General features: G+C 51.6%; 1 protein-coding gene across 5 annotated transcripts; it reads right to left on the reverse strand.

The window, feature by feature from the left end:
- Positions 1-523: 523 nt before the first annotated feature.
- On the reverse strand, positions 524-23638 carry VEGFA (vascular endothelial growth factor A). Of its 5 annotated transcripts, XM_061470954.1 has the most exons (8): positions 22915-23638; positions 16988-17039; positions 11729-11925; positions 9873-9949; positions 9429-9461; positions 6670-6741; positions 5398-5529; positions 524-3146 (listed from the first exon to the last, which is right to left on the reverse strand). In XM_061470954.1, exons 1-8 carry the CDS (start codon positions 22978-22980, stop codon positions 3125-3127), a joined length of 651 nt encoding a protein of 216 aa, XP_061326938.1. In that variant the 5' UTR covers positions 22981-23638; the 3' UTR covers positions 524-3124. The 5 variants fall into 5 exon arrangements, 4 of the variants coding, with proteins under 4 accessions (XP_061326938.1, XP_061326939.1, XP_061326940.1 ...); XM_061470955.1 differs by lacking the exon at positions 6670-6741; XM_061470956.1 differs by lacking the exon at positions 5398-5529.
- Between the last annotated feature and the right edge of the window lie 3045 nt (positions 23639-26683).

The raw sequence follows: 26683 nt of genomic DNA on the forward strand, positions 1-26683 counted from the left end.
TCCAGGATGGTGAGGTCTTGCTGAGCCATCGCTGACAGCGGGTTACACACACTGCTCCAACAGCAAACACCAAGTCCATCACCAGTGACAGGCAGGCTCAGAGCATTGCTTTCATCTTGGATTGTAAGATCCACCAGGAACGCATCTATTTGTGTTTGTACAGTGCCCAGCACACAAGGCTTGGCTCCCAAGACAGAGGCAGGCCTGGGACCATCACCATGCTCCTTGGCATCAGACAGGGAAGGAACCCAGAAGTCCTGCCCCTCACTGCTGCCCGTAAGACCACCCTCTTCTCACAGAGCAGGGAACTCGGGCCAAGCTCCACACATGTATTTTGGTGCCTACCTCCCATTCATCTCACCAGGCTTAAAGTACCTAGATGCTTTTGGAGGCTCTGGGCCCAAATCCAAGAGTCCGGCTGGCAGGTTGCTGGTGCCCTGTATCCGCCAGAGGCAATGCTGGAGGCACTGCTACACAATGGAAGACAACCAAGATGCAAGGCAGAAGGAGAAGGCAAAGGAAATCAAGGTCAGAATTAAATTCTTTAATACAAAAAAAAGTTTGTTTGTCGTCGTCGTCGCTGTTTAAGATATATCTGTAATTTCTTTGTTTAAAAATAAATATGTACTAAGGAATATCTTGAAAAAATTCACTAGACACAATATGTAGTGTTAATATCTTTTTTCCCCGCAATTATTACAGATAAACAGTAGCACCAATAAATAAAATGATAACAAATATTAAAATTAAAAAGGAGAGAGATTCAAGATGTAGAATTTTCTATTTTTCCTGTTTCTTCTTTTTACATATATAAAAAAATCGTAGCGTCTATTTAATCCGAATCACACATATACATAAACATATATATATATACAAACACATAGCCAAATATATATATAGTATGTAGATGTATATCTAACTCTTGTCTCAATAGGAATGTGTAGGGGTAGGTGTTAGAGAAATTAATTAAATAACTGCCCATAACATGCTACTGACTCTGCCAACAATTGGGGAGAGATGGGACGGGACAAGGGGAAGGTTAAATTTATACACAACCAGTACAAATAAAAAAAAAAAAAAAAAAAGGAGGTACGGCTTATAAATAGTTGAAATTAAATATTAACAAAGAATACTGAAAAATCCCTACTCTCTCATTAAATTATCTGTTTAATTTCTAATTTAAAAAGGGATATTAAATAAGTATATAAAACACTTTCTCTTCCCTCCCCCCGATCGGAAGCCTCTGTCTTGCGCACGATGCAGCATGAGTATTACACATTGCAGATGCAAGCACCCACCCGCGTGTTTTGCCTCCTCCTGACAGCCACCAGTCGGATGGGGAGTTCCTAGTGGTTAGTAGTCACTTGTGAGTCTGTTTTTAGACTGTCTTGTCTTTTTGGAAGCTTTCCGTGTTGTACATTATCAGGCGTTGAAAATTCAATTGCAGATGATGTTTGGCAGCATTCTGACACAGACCGAGTACCTTTTTGATTATTATTATTAATAATAATAATTTTAATCACAGAACTAGATTATATATATCCACATAGATGTACAAACACGCTTTCAGGGGGGTGTGTGTGTGCGCGCGTGTGTACGGTGGGTTTCACATACACCACAGTGTATATTGCAGATACACACATAGCCAAGATTCTTGGACACGGCTTAGGGATTCCGGCTGCCTTCACATTTGATTCCCCAGCCCAAGACATGGAAAAGGGGCCTGATATTTACAGTATGTCATAAAAAAAGAAAAAAATCTTCACGTTCTTCAGGGTCATTCACACCGGGCACATAAACTGAAGGCAACAAAAAATGTATTCTATTCCCCCCTTCAATCTTGGCATACATATATATTATTTTTTTTTATATATATATATGTATAAAAATAAATATATATATATAAAAAAGACAGAAAAACACAAGCATACATACACACAGACACAAATGCACACATTCACATACACACACACCCCCCTACTGTGTATATACTTTTGATTAATATCCCTTTCCAGAAATGTTCCGTAAGCATCTTGGATGCTCTTGAGTGGCAGCTCTGTGCATGAAGAAAGCAGACAGTGCTGAATAACTGTGTGGCTATGCACCGGTCCCCATTCTTGCTTCAGCACACTGTAGGCCTTGTGTCCTTTTGCAGCCACCAAGGGCGGGAAATCTAGATTCCTGTGATACTTCCTTGAATGGAAAGTTAGTGTGCATCAGCTGCCCACCATCCTTAAGAGAAGCCAGCACGTTTCTCTGGCAAAGTTTCTACAGCGAATAAAGTCAACGCAAAATGTACACTGACATCCCATGTCCCAGCAAGGCAGGCAGGTTATGAGACGAGTAAGGGCGAAGGTTGGGGGAAGAGAGGGGAGGAGGAATCCTTGATCACGGAGATGGCCATTTCCTTGGCCTTTGACCCATCGCACCCTAGGATGCCGCTCTTTGGAACTCCCTGCCCATCCTCTCCATCACCTCTCCTCCCTGTCCCAGGCAAGGAGAAGGTGGTTTGTGGTACAGCACACTCTACAGAGAAACAGCGGAGGCCGCACAAGTCAGTTAGAGTTAAGAAGTTTACACCCAGCGCTTCTACTCAAGTCCAGTCTTAGCTTGTTTCTTATGCCCCAAGTAGCCCGCTTGTGTCCACAGCAGTCGAGTATTATCCAGTGAAGACACCAATAACATTAGCAATGTTAAAAAAAATAATCAGTATATATATATATTTTATATATATGTGTGTGTGTGTGGTTAAGATATACATATATGTATATATAGATGTGGTTAAAATATATATACATATATATATATGTATATGTATGTATACACACATATATATATATGCATGGCAAAACCCATCAAATACACCCCTATAGTCTTCCTGGCTCTGTTATTTAGCAGCATGAAAAGAAAATAAAATAAAACAGTTCAAAACCCAAAGGTGAATTCTGTGCGGCGGGTGCCTTGGGGAATGTTCCTTCCGGAGTCCATCGTCCGTACTGAAAGTGCTGTGCTCTACCGATCCTTCATTTTTAGGGTTCATTTGGATTAGTGTTTTGTTTTTTTTTCTGTCCAGGCGAGAAATCAGGCTCCAGAAACAGGGCTGTTCCCCCTTCTTTTCCGCTGCTCACCGTCTCGGTTTTTCACATCTGTTAGAGAGGAGAGGGAAGGCAAAAATAAAAGGAGGGTTTAGTGTTTGTGACGGGGGTGCAGGTAGGACAGGGAAGGGAAGGAAAGGAGGTGGCTAATGTGTTTAAGCACATGGTGTTAAGACATGGCATGACGTCACTGGTGGGGTGAAGTGCTGTGCAGATGAGGCAAAACACCTGAGAACCTCGACCCATGAAGAGGTCGATGAGTTCTATTCCCCCAGGTTCACTTAGGGCAGAAAGGGGGTACTGGTACTGGTACAGGGGGAAATTTAGGAGCAGAATCAGAGGCTTCCTCACAGATGAGCCAAGTGACTTTTTTGCACTCTCACACCATGCACACATAGATACACACAAACACACAGAAAAACAAGGCTAAGCAATGCATGCGGAAAGACGCATTCCCTCAGCTCCCCACCTAGCCTCTTGTTTAGGTTGGAAGCAGTGCAGACAACAAGGCCTCATGCAGGAAAGAAGGTAAAAAGAAAGTGCCTCTCATTTGACTAGCTGCCATGAGCAGGAGTTAGCACCAGAGAAAGCAGCAACAGCCTGAAGAAGCAGCAGGAGAAACGAGAATTCACCCTCCCAGGTAGGGTCCAATTCTAATTCTACAAGAAAGAGCACGAGCAACTTCAGCTTAACTAGCTTTTTATCTGGAAACAGATAAGCTACACACTCCTATGACTGCTTCCTATCTTTCTGGCCAACACAGCAGCTCTGGAAACCTCCCTTAATGCCAATTATCCCACCAAAGACAGCAACCAATAAGAGAAACTAGTAAACTCCTTCTGCCATCGTGACTTCTTTGGGGCATTGTTTTTAATTTGTATTTGTTACTATTTCTCACCTTTCAAATTCTGGAGGGTAATTTCCAGCTAATCTGGAGGTTGGGGAAAGTAGAGAGGGAAAATTAGGTCGTCTCACACGCCAGGGGTTGCTGGGAGAAGGTTAACTCCAGAAGCTACTCTATTCTGGCTTCTACATCAATGGCTTTCCCACTGAAATAATAGCATCCCAGAAAATTCCTCTGTATACAGAGCAGTTTCCACCACAGTGGCAGTGCCAATGCCACTCTGGTTTGGGCACAAAGCATTTTCACACCAAAAAGAAATACATGCTACTTGCATCAGCCTCATTCACCTAGCCAATTCCAGGCAGGGAAACGGAGGCAAACGGATGCCTCCTCTTTCAGGGTGTAGCCACAGAGGACCCCGTATCTCTCTCCCTTAGTCTGTCCCATCCAGCCACTGCAACACTCTCTTACCAGGAGGAATCTCCTAGATCTCTGAGAGAGGGACCTGAGTTCAGGGTCACAGCCAAGGGCTCATTAGCAACCCCATTTCCATGTCTCTCTCTGGTTAGGTAGAATGATCCCACACCAGAGATGCACTCACAGCTGCTGTGAGTCAAGAGACCCCCGAGTTCACCAAAGCACTCAGTTGAGAACAAGGAATCCATTTCTGCACGTGTCTATGCCACAGATGGTGTGTGACAGGTAGCACTCAGATGACACATGCACAGCATGGATCTCTGAACAAACACTAACCACACAGTGTCTTCGTGTCTCCCATTCAAACTGCAGACTTCTGCCTGCCTTCACCCAGAGACAGACTTAATCCTGCCACATTTCGCTTAATGCTGAGTGCAGCCGCCCAAAACACAACTCTGGCCAAGACATGGAGAGGGAACTCTGAGTACAGTGCAAGGGGCCAGGGTACTCTCCCTGACTTTTAGAAGAACGAAGAGACAAAGGAGAATGTGGGGAAAGCCTTGATGGAGGATCCTGGCCTGGCTTTCCTCCTTCCGCATACAGCACTACCTACAAGCCACGTAAAAAGGGCTTGGAAGGCAGGGGTGGTCAAATCCTAGTCAGCTAAAGGTATTTCTCTATCCAACAGTATGCTGAGAGTTTGCATACAGGTAATGTACAGAGGGCTACAGACCCTCCTCATGGCTACCTCAGCAAGACAAACTCTGTTCTACAGGAAAGGAAACCTTAGATACAAATGCCCTGTCTCCAGGAGCCATCCCCATCCAAGTCCTGACAGCACATCTGAAATGCACAGCTGCCCTCTGACACAGGGAAACTCTGTCCTCATCTCAGTTAGCCCTTCTGCCCTCTGGCCCACGTAGGACAGCGAAAAGAAGTAGTCACACAGCACTGGTGCCAGAAGTCAGCAGGAAGCAAGCTCCCCCCTCTTTCTCTTTCTCTGTCTTTCTCTTTGTGTATTTCATCCTTCAGGACACAAACCTGCAAGTGCGCTCGTTTAACTCAAGCTGCCTCGACTTGCAACGTGAGTCTGTGAATTTGCAGGAACATTTACAGGTCTGGGGATCTTGTACAAACAAGTGCTTTCTCCTCTCTGAGCAAGGCTCACAGTGACTGCAAAAAGGCAAAAGGAAAGATGTCTAAGCTACAGCGCTTCAGCAGAAAGAAAATACACATGCAACACCCTAAACATCAAAGCAATCCCTCTGCCCCCTCCCACAGCCCCCATGCCGCCCACTGGAGCGTCGTGGGCTGATGGATTTTCCAGCAGCACCGCGGCAGCCCCCGGACAGCACCCCCTTGCATTAGCGTAAAGAGAAAGAAAAAAGGCTCTCTGCACAGTATTCACAAATGCTGCATTGGATCCATTGGCACAGGCCAGAGGGACGAAGAAGGGGAAAGCAAGGATGGGAAGGTGAGAGGTCCCAGCCAGCTACTGACATATCAATGAAAGGTGTTCTCTGAAGTGGGCTATTCGAGTAGAAAGAGGCCAGCGGCTAAACGAGTTAAATACACAGGGTCTCTCCTCCCCTGAAAAGCAGCTGGGCTGCAGCATCAGATGATTACTCCTGCAGCCAGCACTGCCCTCCTTTCTGACAGCCCCATCCCAACCTTGCCACCATAGGACACAGGAGTGTCCCGTGAAGGGGTCGTAAATTTACAATGCAGAATTCTGTGAAACATCGTGAGAGAGGCAGAGCGAAATGGACAGAGAAAGACAGGGAGATAGAAGCCACCAAACGCAGCAGAGAGAGGAAAGGAGAGAGCGAGCCCGCCCGGTTCCCCAGCACCCCCTCTCCAGCTTCCCGCCGTCCCACCTCTCCTCTCCGCCTGTGACTCCACCAGACACGCACGCACACACACACACACACGCACACATGCACGGCAGACACCAGCCTCCCTGTTGCCAGTCACCGTAGCAGTGAGGGCACAAGATGAGTCGGGGGAAGCGGACGAGAGAGTTGCAACCAGAACGTGTTGAAAAGAGGGTGCAGAGCGCTCGCCCACCCGTCCGCACTCCTGTGCCTTGGGAGAATTGTCACCACTGAAGATTAGAAAGCCAAGCAAGCTAAAGCCACCTTCCCTGAGATGCCCTCAGTGCCAGAGCGGTGCCATCACCAGTGCTGCCCCTGCAGGATCTGCAGCCCACCAGTGACTGGGAGGGGAGGGTGAGATTTGCATGAGCAGCAAGCAGGCAGATTGCTTTGGGGAAAGGGAGGGAAGAAAGTCTACAAGCAGAGGACACAAACGTACAAGCTGAGTGGTTTGTACCGGCCTTTCTTGCGCTTTCTCTTTTGACCCTTCCCCTTTCCTCGCTTTGATTTTCTGGAAGAAAAACAAAACAAAAAAACAGAGAAAGAGAGAGAGAAGGAAAGAAAGGGAGAGAGAGAGAAAACAGAAGAAAACGCAAGGAAGAGGAGGAAAAAAAATACAGCCATGTGCCTTGCTGGGAGGGGGAAGCACATGGGGCAGGACTGGATGGCAGATCCCAAGGCCGAAGCATAGATCTCCACCTCGCACACACATTCACCGGCCCTTCTGCGCTCCTGCCAGCACCGCAACCAGCCTGCCCATGGCCAAGCCAGTGCCAGGGGACTCAGAGACCACCGCCAGCAGGGCTTCTTCCAGCAGAGGCAGATCTGCTGCCCCTCCAGATCAGAGGGGCAGTGGGGAAGGGACAGGGCGTGAGGGGAAGGAACAGAAAGCTTTGTGAAAGCATCACGCAACCGCAGGGAGTGCAGACAACCGTTCCAAGCGACAAGCATGGGCGCACACTGACTGACAAGAGGCAACCTGAGGGGAGAGGCTCTCCCCAGGGAAAAGGAAACTGCTCTGACCTGATGCACTGCCCAGCACCAGGCCTAGGAGGGGGCAGCCAAGCTCCAACAGCTCTGCTGCCAGGGTGGTGGTGATCCTGCCTTGGGATGGAAGCAAAGGGGGTCTCGCCTCAGCACCCTGCAGACAAGGGGTGAGACCTGGTCTACACAGCAGCACTGTGTGGGAGAGTTATCTAGCCTGAAGGCTCTGCTTACCCATCCCACCTCCTGTGTGTGGTTTGCAGGGCTCCAGGAGACCTCACCGGATGTCTGCTAACCTCCCCCCGGCAGCCTCTATCCTGAACACTGGAGGGGAAAAAGGGAGGCCTGACCTAGTTATGACACCCAGGAGATAACCAGCAAGCAGCTTTCAGATTTTCCCTCCTTTCCCTCCTTCCCATTGCCTTCCACGTGGATCTGCCAGACAGATGAGCAGTCGGAGCCAAGGCACTGACTCCATTCTGAAAAATCCACCAGTAGCTCCTGACTCTTGGGCAGGCCTAGACACTAACAATGGACCTTTACAGGCCAGTGAGAGCGCAGGGAGAGAGGGAGGCTGGAGCCTGCGCTACTCCTGAGCCACATTAGCACAGGACCAAAGGAGAGACATGCAAGGAGAAGGCCCTAGGCAAAGCACCAGGGCTTGTCAGGCAAGTGAGCCCCAGCATTGCAGTAGTTCAGCAAAGGCTCCCTCATTCCCTGGCACAGCCCACCTCAGGAGGGAGCTGTGATGGGGACATGGGGAACAGAAGGGAAAGCACCACAGGTGTTTCTTAAGCCCTGTTCAAGTCGTCTCACTGGAATGAGTGTCAGAGCATCAGCTTGCTCCCAGCCTCTGCCCTACATGTCAGGAGTCACAAGGAGGCGGTGAGGGGAGGAAAATCGACCTGAAGGGAGGAGAGGGGCACCAATATAACAGGACTTTCAATCCAGCACAAATCAAAGCACACCAGTCTCTCCCATTCCTTCCCTTCCTTCCCCAGGGAGTGCAGAACCAGCAAAGAGCAGACAAGGTGCTGTTAGAAGAGGAAAGGGAATGCAACGCAATCCAGGCTGGCTGCTTCACCCACACCCATCCTCACCAGAGTTCACACAGACCCAACTCTCGCACACCTTCAAACCACAGAGCCACGCAGACCGACCACCCCCGGCATGGCCCTGCTCAGAGAGGAGTGCCAGCTGCACACAGCCCAGTGCAGCCACGAGCAGATTTCCAAGGGGAGGAGGAGAGGCTGGAAGGCAGCTAGAAATACACAACCCCCAGGAGAGGGGTGAAAGAAGTTCTCTCACTCTCCCGCTTGCTCTCTGCTCAGCCTCATCTCCCAGTATTCATTCACTTCCTCTCCCAACTCCATACTTCTGACCAGCAGAGCTGCTACCCCAGCCATGCAAAGTCCAGCTGACTCTCACCAGAGAGGTCACTTTCTTTTCAGTATTATTCCACATTTTGTGATCATCCCTGCAGCTACTGCAGGACAAGAGCTTATTTCTCTACTTTCCACATCGTTTTTACTTTCGGGAGGAAGGAAAAGGAAGGTTGTGCCTTAACCTCCTTCAGGTCACAAGAGCAAATCCATCAGACTGAAAAAACTCTCATGAAAGCCTCCACCAAGACCCAGACAGGACATCCACCTCCCTTTACACCCTCCCTGGCCCCCACCCAACCAAAACCAGAGCCACATCCTGCATGGCATCTGTCCTGCCTCCACCAGACCTCTATTGTCACCTCTCCGTGTAGCCAGCAGAGTTCCTACCCAAGCTGCTGTGAAAGAAGCCAGCAAGTACTCACTCAAGCAGCAAGAAAAAAAATTAATCATAAAGAAAGGCAGCGATTTGCAGTAACCAGAAACACCCCAGGAAGAGGGAAGGGAGATTAGGGGCTGCACCTTGAATCCATTCTGGTAGGACACACAAGACAGGACCTCCCTGACTCAGGATAAAGCATCAGGAATGACTGCCATGACCATGGGTCATGCAGGCTCCAAGACTGGGGTATGAAGGAATAACCATCAGATCTGGGTTTCTGTGCCCACCTGGAATGGATTCAGAGTGTCGCTCCATGCACTACCATATGCCATTTCCAAAAACACCTTCTCCAAGTAAATACCTCCAACCAAAGAAAAGGGCAAGGGGCAGTGGGGAGAGGAAACACCAACCAACCACCAAAAGAGAAAGGAGGAAAGGCTTGTCACTTACTTTTCTTGTTTGTTTTTGACATCTTTCTTTGGTCTGTGGGGGAAGAGAGAACAAAGGCCTCATTAGAAGGGAGCTTACCACATACGCTTCCAGTATTATCCCCAGGTCCCACCAGGTCCAAGGAAGGACATGTACAGCTGGCATTGCAGGATGCCCATGGCAGGTTTTGCGGTCCTTCTCAAAGTGTTTACTCTCCTTTTGAATCCCACTGGCAGTCAGTGCCAAAAGACCCCAGGTTGCAGGCTAGTACTGTCCACCTGTGATATCTGGAGATGGAGGAGCTGCACCAGCAAATTACTTCTTTTCCCAGGCTCAGCCATCCCTCTGCAAACCAGCTGAGGAGACTGCAGAAGCCTCTGGAGAACAGTCCCAACCCAACAGCAGAAAAAGGAAAGGCTCAGAATAAGTTTATTGCAAGAGGAACCAGTGCTGCTCCATTCTCACCTGCAGTCACATTTACTGTGCTGTAAGAAGCTCATGTGCGCTATGTGCTGACTCTGATGGGGTTTAATTCTCATGATCTGGAATGAAAGAAACAGAGAGGGTCACTGCCCATTCACTATTTATATTCACAGCTCCAAATCAGCCTGCTGCACAGCAAAGCATTTGCACCCCAGGTGTTCCTGGGAAGAGCATGGCAGAGTTTGAGCTGGCTTTGAAGCCCCATTCTCCCAGTCAGGAAGGTCTTTGATCACAAGCAAGCAACACCACCAGACTCATGCCAAAGCTCTGTTTGCTCATGTATTCAAGGTGCCAGCACTGGTGGACTGCCTTGGAGAAAGCCATGGGAGAGGGCGTAACACCATAGCAAGGTTCTCACTGAGCTGTCCCTGGTTGATGCTAGAGGGATGGTAAAGGAATATCCAGCCTGCTCTCACGTAGAAGCATGCTTTGGCTTAACACAAGGACCCAAGCAAAAATTCCGTATCTGACTCCTTTTACCTACGCCACCAGATGATATATCACTTTGTCAGTGACTTAACACACAATGTAAATCTGGTCATATGTGGTTAAAGCAGCCCTGCAGGGCCAGATGTTGTCCATCACCCAAGTCCCAGATTCCTCCAGGGTAACTGTATTAGAAGCGATGCATGTATTGTCACAGTTTCTCAACCCAGAACCTGACTGAACCACGAGCTCTAGCATTTGCACCAGAGATCTGCTCAAGTGCCTCTGACCCCTTCCAGGCATGCAGGTATATCAGCCCAAAACTGTGATTCAGCAAGGAATGGTAGGAAGACCATCCCCAGCTACACCATGCTCAGACCCAAGCTAGCGCCTGCAAGTGGAAAAGCAGTATAGGGAACCATGGAAGGACACAGACAGGTTCCCCACCAGAGTTCAAACACAGCTCAAATGACATGTAAAAAGAGCTCACTGGTTAATCACTTAGTACTGCATGTCTCTCATTCATATCATAAAGTGATGGCAATATTCACAGTGGCCGTTCAAGAGGCTGAAGGAAAAAGTAGGTGAGGGAGCTATGGGTTAAGGGTAATGGACAGCAGCACCACTGTGGGCACAAGTTAGGATCCAGGCTGCAGACAAGGGAGGTGACAAAGCTCTCTAAAGCAGAGTTTGCATCTTCCCCAAGTGCCCAGCCTTTTCTATCACAGCCATCTCTGTCTCCTCCAAGGAATGAATTCAGCAGCCTCCAAACAAAGGAGAAGGATGCCCAGAGGCAGAAAAGGCTTTTCCACTTGACACTGAAGCAGTGTGTTCCTTAGAGCCCCTTTCCACCCCTGCTGTGCCAACGTAGCTAATGACTCAAATCCCCTGCTCTGTTGGTAAAGGCTGACCTCACATGCCCTCCGGGAGAGAGTACTGACAGGCTTTCCCCTCTTGCACTACCCAGCTGCTTTCAGATCAACAGCTGTGTGGACCAAACACAGAGTGAAGGTGCAGCAGGGGCCCAAGGAGTACCTTCTTTGAGGCTTTAAAGGTAAGAGCATCAGAAATGTTCCTTTGCATTATCTTAAACATGAAGTGCTCCTTTGCAGAAATGCTCCTTTGCATGCTCCTAGCAACTCTATTTGGGCACTGGCAAGGTCAGAGACAAAAAAACAGATTCTCCCCTTAGCCTTGATTAGACATGGGCAATTCACCTTTTAACCCTCCGTGGTGCAATGCTGGGCACAACGGTTAGGAGAGAGGTTAGTCCTCCTGATCTGATAACCTCCAGTTCCCTGTGGTAGGGTGCCCTTCCACTGAATTAGCTGGGAGCTGAGACTTGGAAAGGCTGTGATGGCTGACTTGCTTCCTTTCACCCAAGCATGCCAGCTTGCAAGTTGGGCCCTCACCTCCATCGTGACGTTGTACACATCCACAGGGACACATTCTAGGCCCTCATCGCCGCAGCAACCCGCACATCTCATCAGAGGCACACAGGATGGCTTGAATATGTACTCCACCTCATCAGGGTACTCCTGGAAAATGTCCACCAGGGTCTCAATTGTCCTGCAGAAGCTGCGCTCATAGACTTCCAGGAATTTGATAACTAAAAGAAGGAATGGAGGGAACAAGTTAATGCAAACTTAGCTCAAGAACGTCTAGTGCTTCCCCACTTAAAATGAGACAGTTGCAACACATCTACCACATGCTCTTCACCAACAGTCTTGCAGGCAGGCCTAAGTCCTTTGCCTCTACCCCCTACACACACACACAAATCAAGTGGGCACAGAAGGAGACAATCTTCTTATTACTGCTTTAGGGCAGAGGCAAATTAGACCACAGCCTCACTTATATTCCGTGCTATCCCCCATACCCTTGGATATGCTGCCACGAAGCATACTAGCTCAGCCAAAAGGCACCTGAGGCTGCTGAGGATAATCTGTGCTCTAGGTTAAAACCCTTCACTGATTTGCCATTTATCGCTTTTCAAAAACAGCCAGTGGATGCCCCAGTGGCTTTTAGAAGGCAAGGGAATAAGCCAGAAGCATCCTTTCTACAGCATTCAGAGCAGAGACCCTTCCAAGAACAAGCAGAAGGTTCTGAACCATGCATTCACGTATCTTCACTCTTCCAGTCAGCCACTTCTTTTGCTCATGCAGAACATTCACCTCAACAGGCCACCTCAGAGCCATGACAGCACTTGCTACAAGTCACAGCCTCCGTGTCTCCACGCTGACCACTTTCCCAGAACAAGGAATCAAGCCACCCACTGAAAGACTGAAAGCAAGTCCACAGCACCCCCAGGATTAACCAGACCATACACTTGGCTACCAAACCACAACGAGGCAGTGCGGGAGGGGGAACAGGGTGGATCTGCCATGATCTCCCGCCTTCCCTACCAATGGAGCAAACACTAACTGCTTGCGATCTGCACTGATTTCACAAGCATTTCTCAATGTTTTCTAGTTTCTTGCCAAAGCTTCATTCTGTTGCTTGGTCAAGGGTTGGAGAGAATTAAAGAGATGAGAAATAGGATAGATAAGTACACACACACACACAAAACCCAGCTGCTAGTACAGTTCTGCAAACAGTGAGTACCTAGAGCCCACCAGGCCTCCTAGCTCTACCAGCACACAGGTAAAGGAGGATGTCCCAAATGGAGCAGAGGATAAGAGTACACACAAAGAGATAGTACCTGCCCATGCTGTTATGCACTATAATGATCCACCTGTACAGTATGCAGAGTCCTACAACACCAAGGTTGATAACTCAGAGTGATAAGAGCAAACTGCTTGCATCATGGAAAAAATGGTCTCCAGTAAGCATTTCTAAAGTGCCCTGAACTTGTGACAAACTGGCATAAAGGTTACTTTGCCACAAAAATGCAAAAGCTGCAGGGCTGGGAGCTCACAGCCCGCAGTTAATTGTTGAGAGTTAATTCTAGGTCACACAGAGCTGACAGTGCCACAGTCCTGAGAGCGGGTACAAGAGGGGAGGAGCTTCCATCCAGGGAGTCTGAAGTGTCAGAAAGCGTGAGCAGCTATTAAAAGAGAAACTGGCTTGTGAAAAGGGAAATGTAGCCTGGCAGGCATGGACTGCTTGTTGGTATTCCTCGTCTAGAAGACAGCATGTTTCTGTTCCTTGTCCTTTCCCTTCCTCTTTCCTCTTCTCCTAACTGCAGTATGCCTCCTGTCTATTCTTCTATCTTGTCTGTGGCTACCTCCTTCTTCCTGTTCCACTTCAGAGTGACCTTAGCCACAGTGTATATTCTAACAAGTTGAACAATTTAATACGTGGGAAATTCAGTAGGCACAATGACAGTGGCTGAACTGCACTGTTGATCATTCACACTGTGCCAGCAGGAAGGATCTGGGAACTCTGGCAGAGAAGGCACAGTTCTGGACAAAAATGCTTGCAGACCTACGTCAAGGGGAGGGAGGGAAGAAAAGAGGGAGGGAAAGTGGCAGTTACCTGTGCAGATCAAATGCTGCTCACCGCAGTAGTCTGGGGCATAAAGAAGGAAGAAACCGAAACAGAGTCAAAAACTGAAGTGAACCTGATTAATGTCTGCCATGCTTCCTAAATGTTTGCACTGCACAAACAGCTGGATTACACCAGAGAATACCGACTACAGATTGGCTGCAGAACAGCACACTCAACTTCTTTAGCAGAGCCTTTGCTTTCACGGCTGCACCCTCATGACTATACTTGAGATCTGGGAGATTTGGCATGACCAAATCCTTTCCTTAAAGAATCTAGGAGATTTTGCCCTTACTTTAACATATGATGATTTTCCAAAGTCTGAATTAGCCTCTGGAAAGGAAATGGGGAATCTTTCTCCAGTGGCCAGTCAGAAGATCCTGCCATGGAAGGCTTTGATTTTGCTGGACGCAGAGCATTCACTCGTACACTGTGAAACGCTCCGTAGTTCATTTGCACAGTTAGCACCCAAACCAGAGCACATGACTGAGGCACAGCCATCCTCACAGCAAAGCCCTGCCCCTGCTACCATACCTACGCTTACTCCCATGTACTGGGAGTCATATTCCACACTTTGCTGGGCTGATTCAGACTGTGCTTCCTTTCCATTGGTTGTGCCAGGGACGGAAGAAGGTCTGCCTTTCATGGGGAAACATAGGAAGGTCACTGAAGGACTAATAACACTTGGCCTGTTCCCTTCCTGCAATTCGGGCTTCAGCCCACGTTTAAAGTTAATCCCGCATCTAACCCACTCTCCTACCCCTCAAAACACCTCCAGATTTGAGTCAGAGGTTCTTTGTCAATGGAGGGGGAAGTAAGATTAAAACCCAGTCCAGGCCCACATTAACTCTTCAGGGCAGGCACAGCCACAGCAGGCAGGATTACGTCCAAATTTGGAGCAGTTGAGTGGGAACATGCTATACTAGAAAAGGAACAAGTTCATGATCACTCTGCCCCCCTTGCCATCAATGGCTTAGCAGCCATGCAGACATACTGTTCTTTTAAAAATAAAAGTGCTGCCACAAGTGCTGGTGGTTTCTTTTATTTATACCAGAAAATCTTTTCTCGTGGAACAAAGAGTGTTTGTCTGCCTCCTCTACAACTTCCCGTGCCACAAAACATGTGGAAGGCTCTCTTGAGCACAAAAGGGTAGGGGCTGAAGCTAAACTTACAGTCTCCAACCAGAATGAATCCATCCCGAATAAAAACCTGTTACAGCTCGACATCTCAGAGACAGCATGAAAAGGCCAAAGACACAAAATCACCTTTTACCCCAACCCCAAAGCCTCCAAAAGCTTCAGTGGAAGGAGCTACAGGACTGTCCTCGTGGAACACAGGCATATCATCGTCCCCTCTTTGCAAAAGAGAAACCGAGGTACAGAGAGAGAACCTCCAAGGTCAAACAGCAGGATGGAAGTAGAGCCAGGAAGGTGATGCCAACAGTCTTGATTTCTAGCTCACAGATCTATCTGCATCGCAGAACCAGAAATAGCACCAAGGCAACAGCACCAAAGTCTCACCCCTCACATTGCCAGACTAACTTCTCCCGCAATCCCATCAGCCTTCTTGGGACAGGGAATCAAATTTGATTCTTCTCCTCCCCAGGAAGTTAGTCGGACAGAACAAATGGCACAGATGAGGACACTAGCTCCTTTCTACCAACAGCAGAGGACTGGCTACCAAAATAAGCCTCACAGCAGGCTCCATTTTGATCCCTCTGGAGTCACTGAACCTTCTTCTGTTGACTTCAGCAGGAGCAAGGGTCAAGCGCAACAGGCGGCAGCCTGCCAGCAGATTTTGCCCGTGCAAAATGGACACCTATCCCAAACACAGCCTGCCACAAGCCCCTGGCAATGCACACTTAGCCTGTCACACCAATAAAGTTACAGAAATTGAAATCCACTGCACCACCACAAAAAAAGCCAAAGTGGGCCCACACTGCTAGAGCCCTCTGCTGACCTCCAGCTGGAATAACGCGGGAGGTCACCACCCGCGGGGACCCTGCAAGACCTTCACCAGACCCCGCCACGCAGCCAGCGGTCTGCTCCGCTACGAAGGTATAGGGAAAACACTGTCGGGATGGTCTTAAAGCAGCTGATGATCACCTCAGCCTCAAGGCTCCAGAGTCCACAGCCCTTTAACCCCACTTCTGAACTGAGGACTGCAGACAGAACGCCAATCTCCTGCAACGCACTGGGGTCCACAAGACAGGGCTCCTGTGGGAGGTTGTCACTAACTATCCTGGGGGCTGACCATTCTCTCGGTCTACACTTAATTGCACAAACCAACAAGGCAGAGGACAATGCCACAGCCTAGCCTTTGGGCAGCTGGACAGACCCAAAATCACAACAGCTGCTGAGGCACCACCTTGTTTCCTCACCAGGCAATTGCCTTGCCCCTACTGGACCACAAGCAATAAATTGAGTAGAACCTATTGGATCACACTGCTGTCTCCTGAATCTGCTACGCCTGCTAGCTCAGACTGGAGTGAAAGGGTGTATTTTTCAAGCCTGGCTCTGTACAGCACTAAGCAATAACCTAACTGTGGGGTACCTGGGACTGTCAGGAGCCACAACTCCAGAAAACCACCCTGGGCTGCCCTTCTCTCCGTCTCTCCCCCAGAGACCCGGCTGGAGCCGGGGCGTTCTTTTAGGCTTTGTTCAGAGATCAGCCCTGGCCACCCAGCCGGGCACCACCACAGTGAAGATGACAAATCCCTTCCTACAGCACTGTGGCGAATGCCTAGCAAACTGTTCGCCGCTACTCAGCTCTTTGTGTGCGCGAGCATGTGTGTGTGTATATATATATATATATATATATATATATATATATAAATGAGCGTGTGTATGTGCACAGGCGCACGCACGCAGTTTTCCTCAGAGTTGTGGGAAACCAGCAGTGGGCTGGGCTGGGCCGGCCCTGCTGCACGCCCCGGCCCCACGGCAGCCCCGGGGGCGGCCCCACGGCCACCTGGTCCCCGCACCCCGACCGCCACAGCCCCGCGAGGAGGGGGGGGCGCGGCCCATCGCAGCGAAGGGGTTAATGGCGGCGGGCCCCCGCTCCCGCCGCCGCTCCCCGGGAGGTGGCGGTGTTGGCCGCCGCCGGCTCCCGGGACTCGGGCCTCCTTTCTCCGAGGCCCCCGCCACCCCGCCCGCCCCCCGCCCGCCGGGCAGCCCCCCCGCGCTTACCTTCATTGGGTTTCCGCTCCCCATCCCCCAGGGCAGGAGCTGCCTTCGACAACTGCAAAGATAACAGAAAATCGGTCACCACACGGAGCCGCGGCGCGGTCCCGGGGCGCGGGAGGGCTCCCGGGCAGGAGGCGGAGGGGACGCCCCCGAGGTGGAGCCGTTATATTCCCCCCGGGCGGGCACAGAGGCGCCTTTTGTTCCTCCCGTCCCCCGAGGAGCCGAGCGGGACACGGGCGGGACGGGCCGGACCCGCGCTGAGGGAAGGGGCAGGCGGGAAGGCGGCGGCCGGGCCTCCAGCGCGGCGGCCGACGGAGGCCCCGGAGGGAGAAACGGGTCCCTCGGGAGCGACCCTGGGCGGTTTTAAGCCAAAACCAGCAAGCAAATGTGGGCCCAGGGGAGAAAAGTAACAGGAGTGACCTTCTACTGCTGACATGACCAGTGGGGCCTGGGGAGCATCGCTCTCCTCCCCTGGCTTCCACTTCCCCTGGGAAAGGCGAATCCCCTCTGGAGGGCACAGGGGAATGAAGGGTGGCCAGGAGCAAAAGGGCATCGCTCCCCTCTCAATGTCACAGATGTCCGTGCTGAGCAGCGGTGGCCAGCGAGGCGCTGGTATCTGTCCAGGTGTCAGGGCGGTTAGCTGTGAGAGCACTGCTTTGCCGACAGCACCGCCAAACTGCCCAGGTTTCCTTCCTTTCCTCTGGAAGGGTGAGCAGTGCACACCCTCACTTAACGGTGCCGGTCCCCAGCCTTGCATGGCCATGCTCCCGTTCCTCTGCTCCCTGTGGCTTCCCCTGGGCAAAACCCAGGCAGGCCCCAAGCTCTGTGTTCACTCCTTCTGCCTTCTGGGGTGAGGGGCATTTCCAAACCGCTGACGCAGGCAGGAGTGGCGACAGGTAACCCACCCCCAGACCGGGATGGAGAAGCGTGACACCACTGTGCTAAGGAAGTCTTTTTAATTCCAGGTGAACCAAAAACTCCACTCTTCCTGCTCTGCATGAGGGCTTTGGCTCTGACATAACTTTCCAGCCAAGTCAGGTTTCCCCCTGCTGTTCTGTTCTGAACCAAAACTGAAAAATGCCCAGCTTTCTTCACTTCTCCAAGCTATGTTGCCACCTGTGTGACGCCATCCACCCCAGAACCTGCTGTCTTTCAGCAGAGGCCCCACAAGAGAGTGGTGATACATACAAAAATACTGCTTCATCAGCGATATGCTGCATTTAGGCTTAGAAAAAGGCCCTCTGATGTCGTAGCTAGAGACAGAACTGAGCACGCCAAACGAAATCCACCCCAAGCTCACAACGGGAATCCACCACCTATGATCTTCCAGGCAGCCCCATGCACAGGGCAGCACCACCCTCCGAGCAGCCCAAAGTGTCAGCTTTTAAAAGGAGGGGGCAAGAGAGCCAGCAAAACCCTAGAAGCCCCTTTCCCAGCCGCTGCTTTGTGTCTGTGCACAGTTCCCTTTGTCTAAAGCCTCCTTGTTACTTATTTCAACCGAAGTCTTTCTGTACCTGGGCACAACCCAGCAGCCCAGATGTGTGCCACCCTGTACGTGGATCTGTTTCTTCTCTGGGAAGGAGAGGGCTGCGTGCGCAATCTCAGTGCTGGGACAACAGTTTAAAAAGCAGGTTCCTAGAAACAGTTTCATTCCTGAAGTGTGAAGGTCACTGCAACAGCAGGAACAAAATGGAGGCAGTAGAGGTTGCAGAGGCCTTCCAAAGCCACTCAGTGCCTGACACCCTAAGGGTCAAAAGAAAACCGCATCAAGGGCAGAAACGCTTCAATCAGTGTTGGAGCACAGGAACAGGATCACGAGCCAAGTCAGTTTATCCAAGTCACAACACCTCCAGGACCTTTTGCAAAGCGATTTTGGGTTCACACACACAGAATGACCGTGATGGACCGTGCAAAATCAGCTCAGAGACACTTTGAGGGTCATTCTACCCATTCTCTATGCCAGGCTGCCCAGCCAGCTGCCAAGCCCTCTGCCTCCTTGCATGCACATACAGTGCACGGGTGATGGGAAGCAGAAGCAAGCCACACACTTCCACTGCTCACCTGCACCCAGCCAGCACCTCACCCTGCCCCTGATGTACTGGAGCAGAAAAGCCTGAACTCCTGTGGAACTCACCTAGACCTGGGTTGTGATCCCACCCCAAGGATGGGAAACGAGATCAGTACCAAGTCTGTAGAGGGCTTCCTAACATTCCCAGGGAGTTCTCACCAGAAACCCAAAAGGTTTCCCAGAACTCAGTAACATGCTCTCTGCTCACTATACCAAGAAACTCTCCTGCCCTTTTGGCAGTGCCTTTCACCTGCGGCTAGTGCCCTCAAAGCCCATCCACCAGAACAGCAGGCAAGGCAGGGGCTTTTGCCTCACCTTAAACCAGTCTGCTACGTATCAGTCAGGGCAATGGGGAACCAGAAGCGTTCCAAGGGACAAGGCCTGGCATGCCCTTCGGTGGGAGCCTGAAGGTCACACTCTCCTCTGCTGGCTTTTGGCATTACCCAACAGCTCTGCAATACGATTTCCTTCGAACAGATTTTCAACATTTCACAGAGGTGTGGAAGCAATTCCTGGGTTCAAAAGCAGGATAAATGACCCCAGGAATGGGGCTGACCAAGGGGAAACTCCTTTCTGTGCCCTTCAGAGGTTGCAGCAAATGGGTATCCCGCAGTGGAGTAAAACTCTCCCTAACAAATAAACCTGCACCTTCCCTGTCTCCCTTCTCCCCAAGTCCCTGTCCCAAGCACATTATATACTCTGAAGGGAGAGAAAAGGTTAATCATGTCATTCCTCTCTAACCATCATCCCCCCTCACCACTACCACCAGCACTCTTTCTCTTCCTTCCCCTCCCCCTAATCTGTGCAGGCTCATTAAAAGAGCTTTGTAACTGTTTAGGACTGGAACAAACAATCCATCCACTTTGAGAGGGACTCTGGGACAGGAGTTAAGGCACTTTTCGTCTTAGGCGCTAGAAATTCTCAGCGGTTTCTGCTTAAGGGGAGGGGGGGGGGACAGGACTCACTGCACTCCTTCTCTATTGTACGTGCAAATAGAGGTCAGTAATCCTGAAAGCTGCCAGCACAGCCAAGGCACCTCTGACACGAAGCAGGGCAGACAGGAGAGCAGATTTGGGGTTGCTCAGGAATCAGCAAACCCCTCTGAGATGTCAGCATGGGCTTCCCTCTTCCTGCTCCAAAGGAGTGCTCCCTCCCAGCCTGTCCTCTGAGCACAGACCTGGAGCAGCAATGGGGAAGGTGACCCGCTGTGCTCTAGCTGCCTACAGGCTAGAGAAGCAGGTTCTGGTGGCTCCCCATCGTGGCCTGGCACAGAGGCACACCAAAGGCAGGGAGCCTGGTGGGTGTGTGATCATTAGCAGTCTAGCCACAGGCTCATTCTCCCTCCCTCCTTGTCTGATCCCTGCCTCTTCCCTATGGCAATACAGCTGGTGTGTCCAGGTCCCTCTGCAGTTCAGGGCAGGAACAGAAGAGTCCCCAGACCCTCATCAGGGGTGACCTGCCACTAGGTTCTCATCAAGACCACAGACAAAGGAAGATGGGGAATGACAGACCATACCCTGTTCTTTAGGAAAAGGGGGGGGGGGGAGGGGGGCTGGAAGGGGACAACAATGCAACCTCTCTGACCCCACGGAGCTGGAGGACTGCACTGCAGCTCAGCACAGCAACACATGGGAGGGTGGCACTGCAAAACCACCTTTTCTACCCTCTCCTGTGCAGGAAGGCTGTCGCCACCAGCAGAGGCAGACACCTGTGGCATCAGCACCACCCAGCCCCGACCATGGCACAATTTCCCACTGTCCCTGCCTGGCTGCAGAAGCGACCCTAACAATAAGTCATCCCCCTGCCACCTTCACCAGAGAAGCATCCCTCCCCTCCTTTGCATTCAGGAAAGCTGCCCGACACACACTGGACCCCGCTTTCCCAATGCAGCCTCTGCCAGAGCTTTTATTTAATTCTCTCCAACACGCCTGGCTAACTAGATAGGTTTTATTCAGCACGACAGCCAGATTAACAGTACAGATAAATATTATCATCAAAGCACAAAACCCTAGACCCGGCGTGAAGAGTCATGCCTTCTGCCATGCCCAGAGACATTGTCAAGCTGCCTACGTGAGATCTGCTGGTATTTCTAACGTTCCCATCACCGTAGTGCCCAGGCGATCAACGGACAAATAAGGACAGAACTGAAGGGCAAGACCTCACCATTGATCTGCCTGAGCACTTACATGGCCTGCATTGCCCAGCTATCTGAACATCTCGCATGTCACAGCATCCCCCCCCCAAACCCACCGACACCCCGTTAATTCTTCCCTACTTCTTTTCCCACCGTTATCCTCTCTCTCATCGGCATCATCCTCCTGCCCAGGAGAACTGGCAGCACGAGGCTTTTACACAGCTCCTGAGGACAGGACCTGGACTCTACCTGATCTGCCGCTTCCTCCTCTGGGGAAGAGGAAGGGGAGGGGAGAAGGAGCAAGGGGAGGGTTAAAGGGTATTATCACTGCACACGGGTACAGAGTTGTCTAACCTACAGCCGGGAACAGACACTGCTGCACAAAGTTTACTGAGGAGCTGGGAAGCAAAGAAATCCCCGGTTTAGGTGACGGTGGAAAAACTCTTGGAGAGTGGAAAGAATTGTCCCATGAGCCAAATCTGGCAGGCAGGCAGCACGGAGCTGCTCTGTGCCACACTCGAGAGAGAACTGCGCCTCGGTTCCCATCGAGCACAGCACAATGTGCGGCTGTCACCGGAGAAAGCAGAGATATAACAGGCTAGAAACAAAGCGTGCAGTGCCTGCATGACTTCGGTTACAGCTGAAATGGCTCCTAATTGGGGAGTTACCTTCCAGCATCGGTGCTGAACAAACAATGTGAATAAGTAGTTACTTTGCAACGTTTATTATCACGACTGTGGGAGATGATCTGGCCCGCGTCCTCTCCAAGTGCCAGGCAGAAATGGCAGGAGAGAACTAACCTGTTATAGCCTTTAAAACATAATCCCTGCCCGCCTAGCGAACAGCCACTTTCACGTGGGCACTCTGTCTAAACCCTGTAATATCTCTTGGCAACACAGCCCTCTTGACTCTTTAGAAAAGGCAGATTTAGAGGAGAGGTTTCCACAGAACGCTTTTTTCTTTCTTAAAAGAAAAAAGTAAGAGAAAGAAAAGAAGGAAGAGTTGGTTTCTAATCCCTCGTGAATGCCAATGAGGCAAAAGTAAAAGTGATCGAGGAGGAAGAGAAGAGAAAAATGCACGTTTTTTTAATCTCGATGCAGGAGATATGTATTGTGATTTTTTTTTTTTTCTCTCCAATCTGGAAGAAATTCAGGATCCATTTTGTCCTCTTTGATCTCTATTTGTTTTTCCAGCTAGGTATTTTGAACTCCGCTCGGCAGCACGAACCCGAGCTGGGACCTAAGGCAAATACCGCCGAAACACCCTTTGCAATGTCAGGAGACCCGGGGACGGGAGGCGAGGCTGATGCAAGAAGCCAGCGCGCTGCCTCCCTACCCCGCGCCAAGCAGCGCCCCGGCGGGACCCCCGGCCCCGCCACCGCCGCCCCGGTGAGAGCCCCCCCGCTGGGGGCGTGCAATGCGCGCACACGTGCGCGGGCACTCCGCACGGCGCTGCCGGCCGCTCCGAGGGGCTGCGGGGAGCCGGGCAGCGCTTCTCCCCCCCCCCCCTCCCCCCCGCAGCGCTGCACGCACGTGTGTGCGCTGCGGGAACCCACCGCACCCGCTGCCAGCGGCGCGGAGGCATCGCACCGAGCAGGTGGGAGGCGAGGGGGGGGCGAAAAACTAAAAAGAGGGGGGTAAAGTCTTTTCCATCGCGCCGTCCCACACACCCTCCCCTGCCGTACGCGGGGCACAAAAGCCCCGGTCCCGCGCAGTCCCCGCCGCTTACCTCCGCGCTCTGCAGATAGAGCAGCGCCGCCAGCCCCCAGTGGATCCAAGTGAGCAGAAAGTTCATGGTTGCCGGCGCACGCAGCGGAGCGGGGCCCGCCGCGCTCCGCCTCGCCGCCGCCCCGCCGCCGCCGCCCCGCCGCGCTCTCGCCCGCGCCTCCTCCGTGCCCGCCGCCGCCGCCGCCTCCTCCTGGTGTGTCGCCGGCCGGGCGCTGCGAGGTTCTCCGCGAAAAGGAGGGTTCCTCTTCGGGGTCTCCGGTTTCACCCCTCCATAAGCCCGGCTCTCCGCCGGCCCTCGCTGCTGCTGCTGTTGCTGTTGCTCTCTGCGGGCGCTCCGCCGGGCCGAGCGCAGGCTCCGCGGCCGCCCAGCCGCCGCTGCTCGGCCCCCACCACTGGGCAGTCCGAGCTCCACAGCGGCGCCCGTCCGCGGCCGCGCTCCCCTCGCCGGGGCAGCAGGCACCCGCGCCGCGCTCTCTCGGTTTCGCGCACTCACGCCAAAGTTTGCGCGGAAAGTTTCAATGCATCTCTTTGCCTGCGCCCCCTTCTCTTCGCGGTGACTGCCTCCGGCGGCTCCCCGAGCCGGGGTCGCCTCCCCGGGGGGAAGGAGGGGGCTGCTCCCGCCGCCACTCGGCCCGACCCCTCTCCGCAAGTCGAGGTGGTGGCGGCGGAGGGGACGAACAGAGCGCTTTCCTCCTGCCCACTCTGTCTCTCTCTCTCTCCCTCTGTTCACCGCTTAAAAAAAAATCAGAATAGTAATGTAAAAAGAAAAAAAAAAAAAAGGAAAAAATCCAACCTGGCTCTAGAGAGGGAGGGAACTGGGGCGGGGAGAGGCTCTGCAGGAAAGGGAGGAAAAAAATCCCAGCGGATCAAAGTATAGATGGGGAAAAAATAAATTAACCGAGAGGATAAAGCAAGGCGGCAAGCCAACAGCAGGTCCCGGTGCCCGGGGAGGGCTCTGCTCCCGCGGCGCGCTGTCCCCCGCCGGCACGGCGTGCGCTCCTCGCCCCGGCGCGGCGGCTCCGCGCAGCGCCCGCTCCCAGCGCAGCGCCCACCCCGCCGCCTGCTCGCCGGCGCTCTGCAACTGCTCGGCGCGGCAGCGGGGAGAGACGCTCCGGCAAAGTCCCACCCTCCTCGGCTATTCCCCTCCCTCCTCCCCTCCCATCCCTTTCCGCGATGGACGAAAAGGCCACGGAGGTAAAGGGGTGCGCGCCCCCTCCGCCGCTCTCTCCGCCCGCCCCACGCGGGACTGCAGCCCCCCGTGGCTCGAGCATTTCGCCCCCAACCTCCGAGCCCTGCCGTGTTCCCCCCGGCCGCCGTCACTCCGCCCGTTCTGCCCTGCCGATGGATGCACGTTCGGGTCAAAATTCACCTTGCCCGTGGGAATCGCTTCAAAGTCCAGCAGAGCCATTTGGGGGGAGGGGGCAGCAGGGGACAAATTGCCATCACAGATCACAGTCATCATCTGTCCTTCCCACTCCCCCATCCCCCTCCCCCCCCCCCCCCCCCCATCCTCCGAGGGCTTCGCTTTTCAGATACAGGGATTTCTCCTCACCTACGTGCCAAAGGGGTGGAGGAGGGATCATCCTCAGCTGGGTTTTATTTCTCTGTATGCAGTGTCACCACCCTTGGCACAGTGGGCCTGCCTGAGCGGTCCTCCGGGGTGCAGAAGGGTGTCCCCGTTGAAGAGGTGAAGACTCTTGCCAGACAAACCCCACCCTGCTTTCTGGGAAGGTATTCGAAGGGCAAGCTTTGTCTTATTGAGGTTACTGCAGGCATCCTCCAACTGAGCTCCCTTGCTCTGGTCACAGGCAAAATTTCCCCATACGGGATGTACAGTAACAATATGCTTGTGTCAATGTATACAAATCTCCCTCCTGCCACCATCCTCTGAGGATCTTGGGTGGTGAACCAAGTGGAAGTCCAGACTGGCAGATTCCTGGGGCTCACCATGGGCTGGAGGAAGGGGAAAAAAGGACATCGAAGAAAGAACAGGCCATATTATCGTTGGAAAGCAGGTATTCCAGTGCTGTGCCACAGACTGCTACTGACACAGGCAACGCGTTGGCTCTACAGAGGCACCTGCTGGCTGAGGGAAACTACGAGGCATAAAATACAATTCTTTGCTTTCAGTAGATCTTAGACCTCTCCTTCCCTTTGTTTATTTTTGTTAAGATTTTGTGTCAGTGCAGTCTGTGGGGATGTCACCGGGTCACACTGACCCGAGGAAGGCTGGGACGTGAGCGACAGGTCTGTCCAAGCAGGGAGCGACTCCAGCTACCGTCTGACCCCTCCATTGCCCCGCTGCACAGTTGCACCCCCGGTGATGATGGCCCTTCCTTCTGGGCAAGGGGAGAAACCCAGCCTAGTGGAACCCTGGAGGAGAATATAATCCCTTTTCCCTCAGGGATCACTTTTCTACAGAGTGGTGGGTGTTGTTCAAACATTGCAGAAGAATCCCTTTTTCTTTGCTTTCTCCATTTTTTTTTAACCAATTGTTGCAGAGGGTTTCTGACAAAATACATATTAATAGAATCATTGAATTATAGAATGGTTTGGGTTGGAAGGGACCTTCAAGCTCATCTTGTTCCAACCCCCTGCCATTGACAGGGACACTTTTCACTAAACCAGGATGCTCAAAGCCCCATTCAACCTGGCCTTGAACACTGCCAGGGATGGGGCAGCCACAGTTTCTCTGGGCAACCTGTATCAGGGCTTCACCACTCTCACAGGGAAGAATTTTTTTCCTAATATTCATACAAAATAACCAGTTTCCCATATTCAGACTGCAATTGTCAAAAATATGCTCTAAGAGATAGTGAGACTTCAAGTCCCCACTCCTGAGAAAATAGGGGATTTTTCACAAACTAAAGGTAAAGCCAAATTAAAGCTCCTGGAGGCAAGAACCACTTCCGACTGTTACAGTTTGCTGTGAGCAGCTCCTTCCTTATGCCAGGCCTCTGCACTTCAGGCCAGCAGGAAGCAGATAACTCACTAGGTGCTTTTTATTCTTTAATTGGCAGAAGTTCTTTGGTGCCATTTCCCCTCCTGCTGGGTGAGCAGTTTATGAATGAAGGTGGTTCTACTGCAAACACCTTGCAATTTGAACACTTCTCTGGATGGACAAAATCCCTCCAACTGCTGCACTACCGAAAGCCCTCCACAGAAATCTCACAGAAACTATTAAGTCCATGAGTGGCAAGGGGTAGCCTTATCCCCTTAAAGCTACAATGTACTGTAAATAATGTACAGAACCCAGCTTCTAAAATTACCACTACAGGATTGCTCATCTCGTCTTACGTTTCATCTGGATCCTGTGATCTTCCCACCTGCCAACATCCTGTTACCAGGAAAGCGGTGTATGTGAGGTTTGTGCAAATGGTCATGTACTTGCCTGAATTCTGGCACCGGCAAGGACATTCATGTGCCTTCCATGTTAACGTTACACCGCAATAAATACTGACATTGCCATAGAATCCGCAGCGTTCGTGCTGAGCACCACTCACCAAAAAAGAAAATCAATGCATGTCCTGGCTACACTTCTTGTTATCTTTCCCATGTCAGTGACTCCTGAGACAGAAAGAAAGACAGCATCAACAGGCAGGATTTTAAATATGGAATACCCCAAAGCACGAGCTCCATGTTTAGGCACTTAAGGGAAGACGCGTGATTTGCAGAGGGGCCGGGAGATGACTTATTTGGAGCTGTGAGACGCTGAGAACTTTTAAGAACCTGACCATAATTTAGGACTTCATCCTGCAGATTGAGTTCAG

Source organism: Pezoporus flaviventris, unplaced genomic scaffold, assembly GCF_033815535.1.
Source record: "Pezoporus flaviventris isolate CSIRO_AGI_PZ_B2104156 unplaced genomic scaffold, CSIRO_AGI_Pfla_v1 ptg000066l, whole genome shotgun sequence".
In the NCBI taxonomy this organism is placed as follows: Eukaryota; Metazoa; Chordata; class Aves; order Psittaciformes; family Psittacidae; genus Pezoporus; species Pezoporus flaviventris.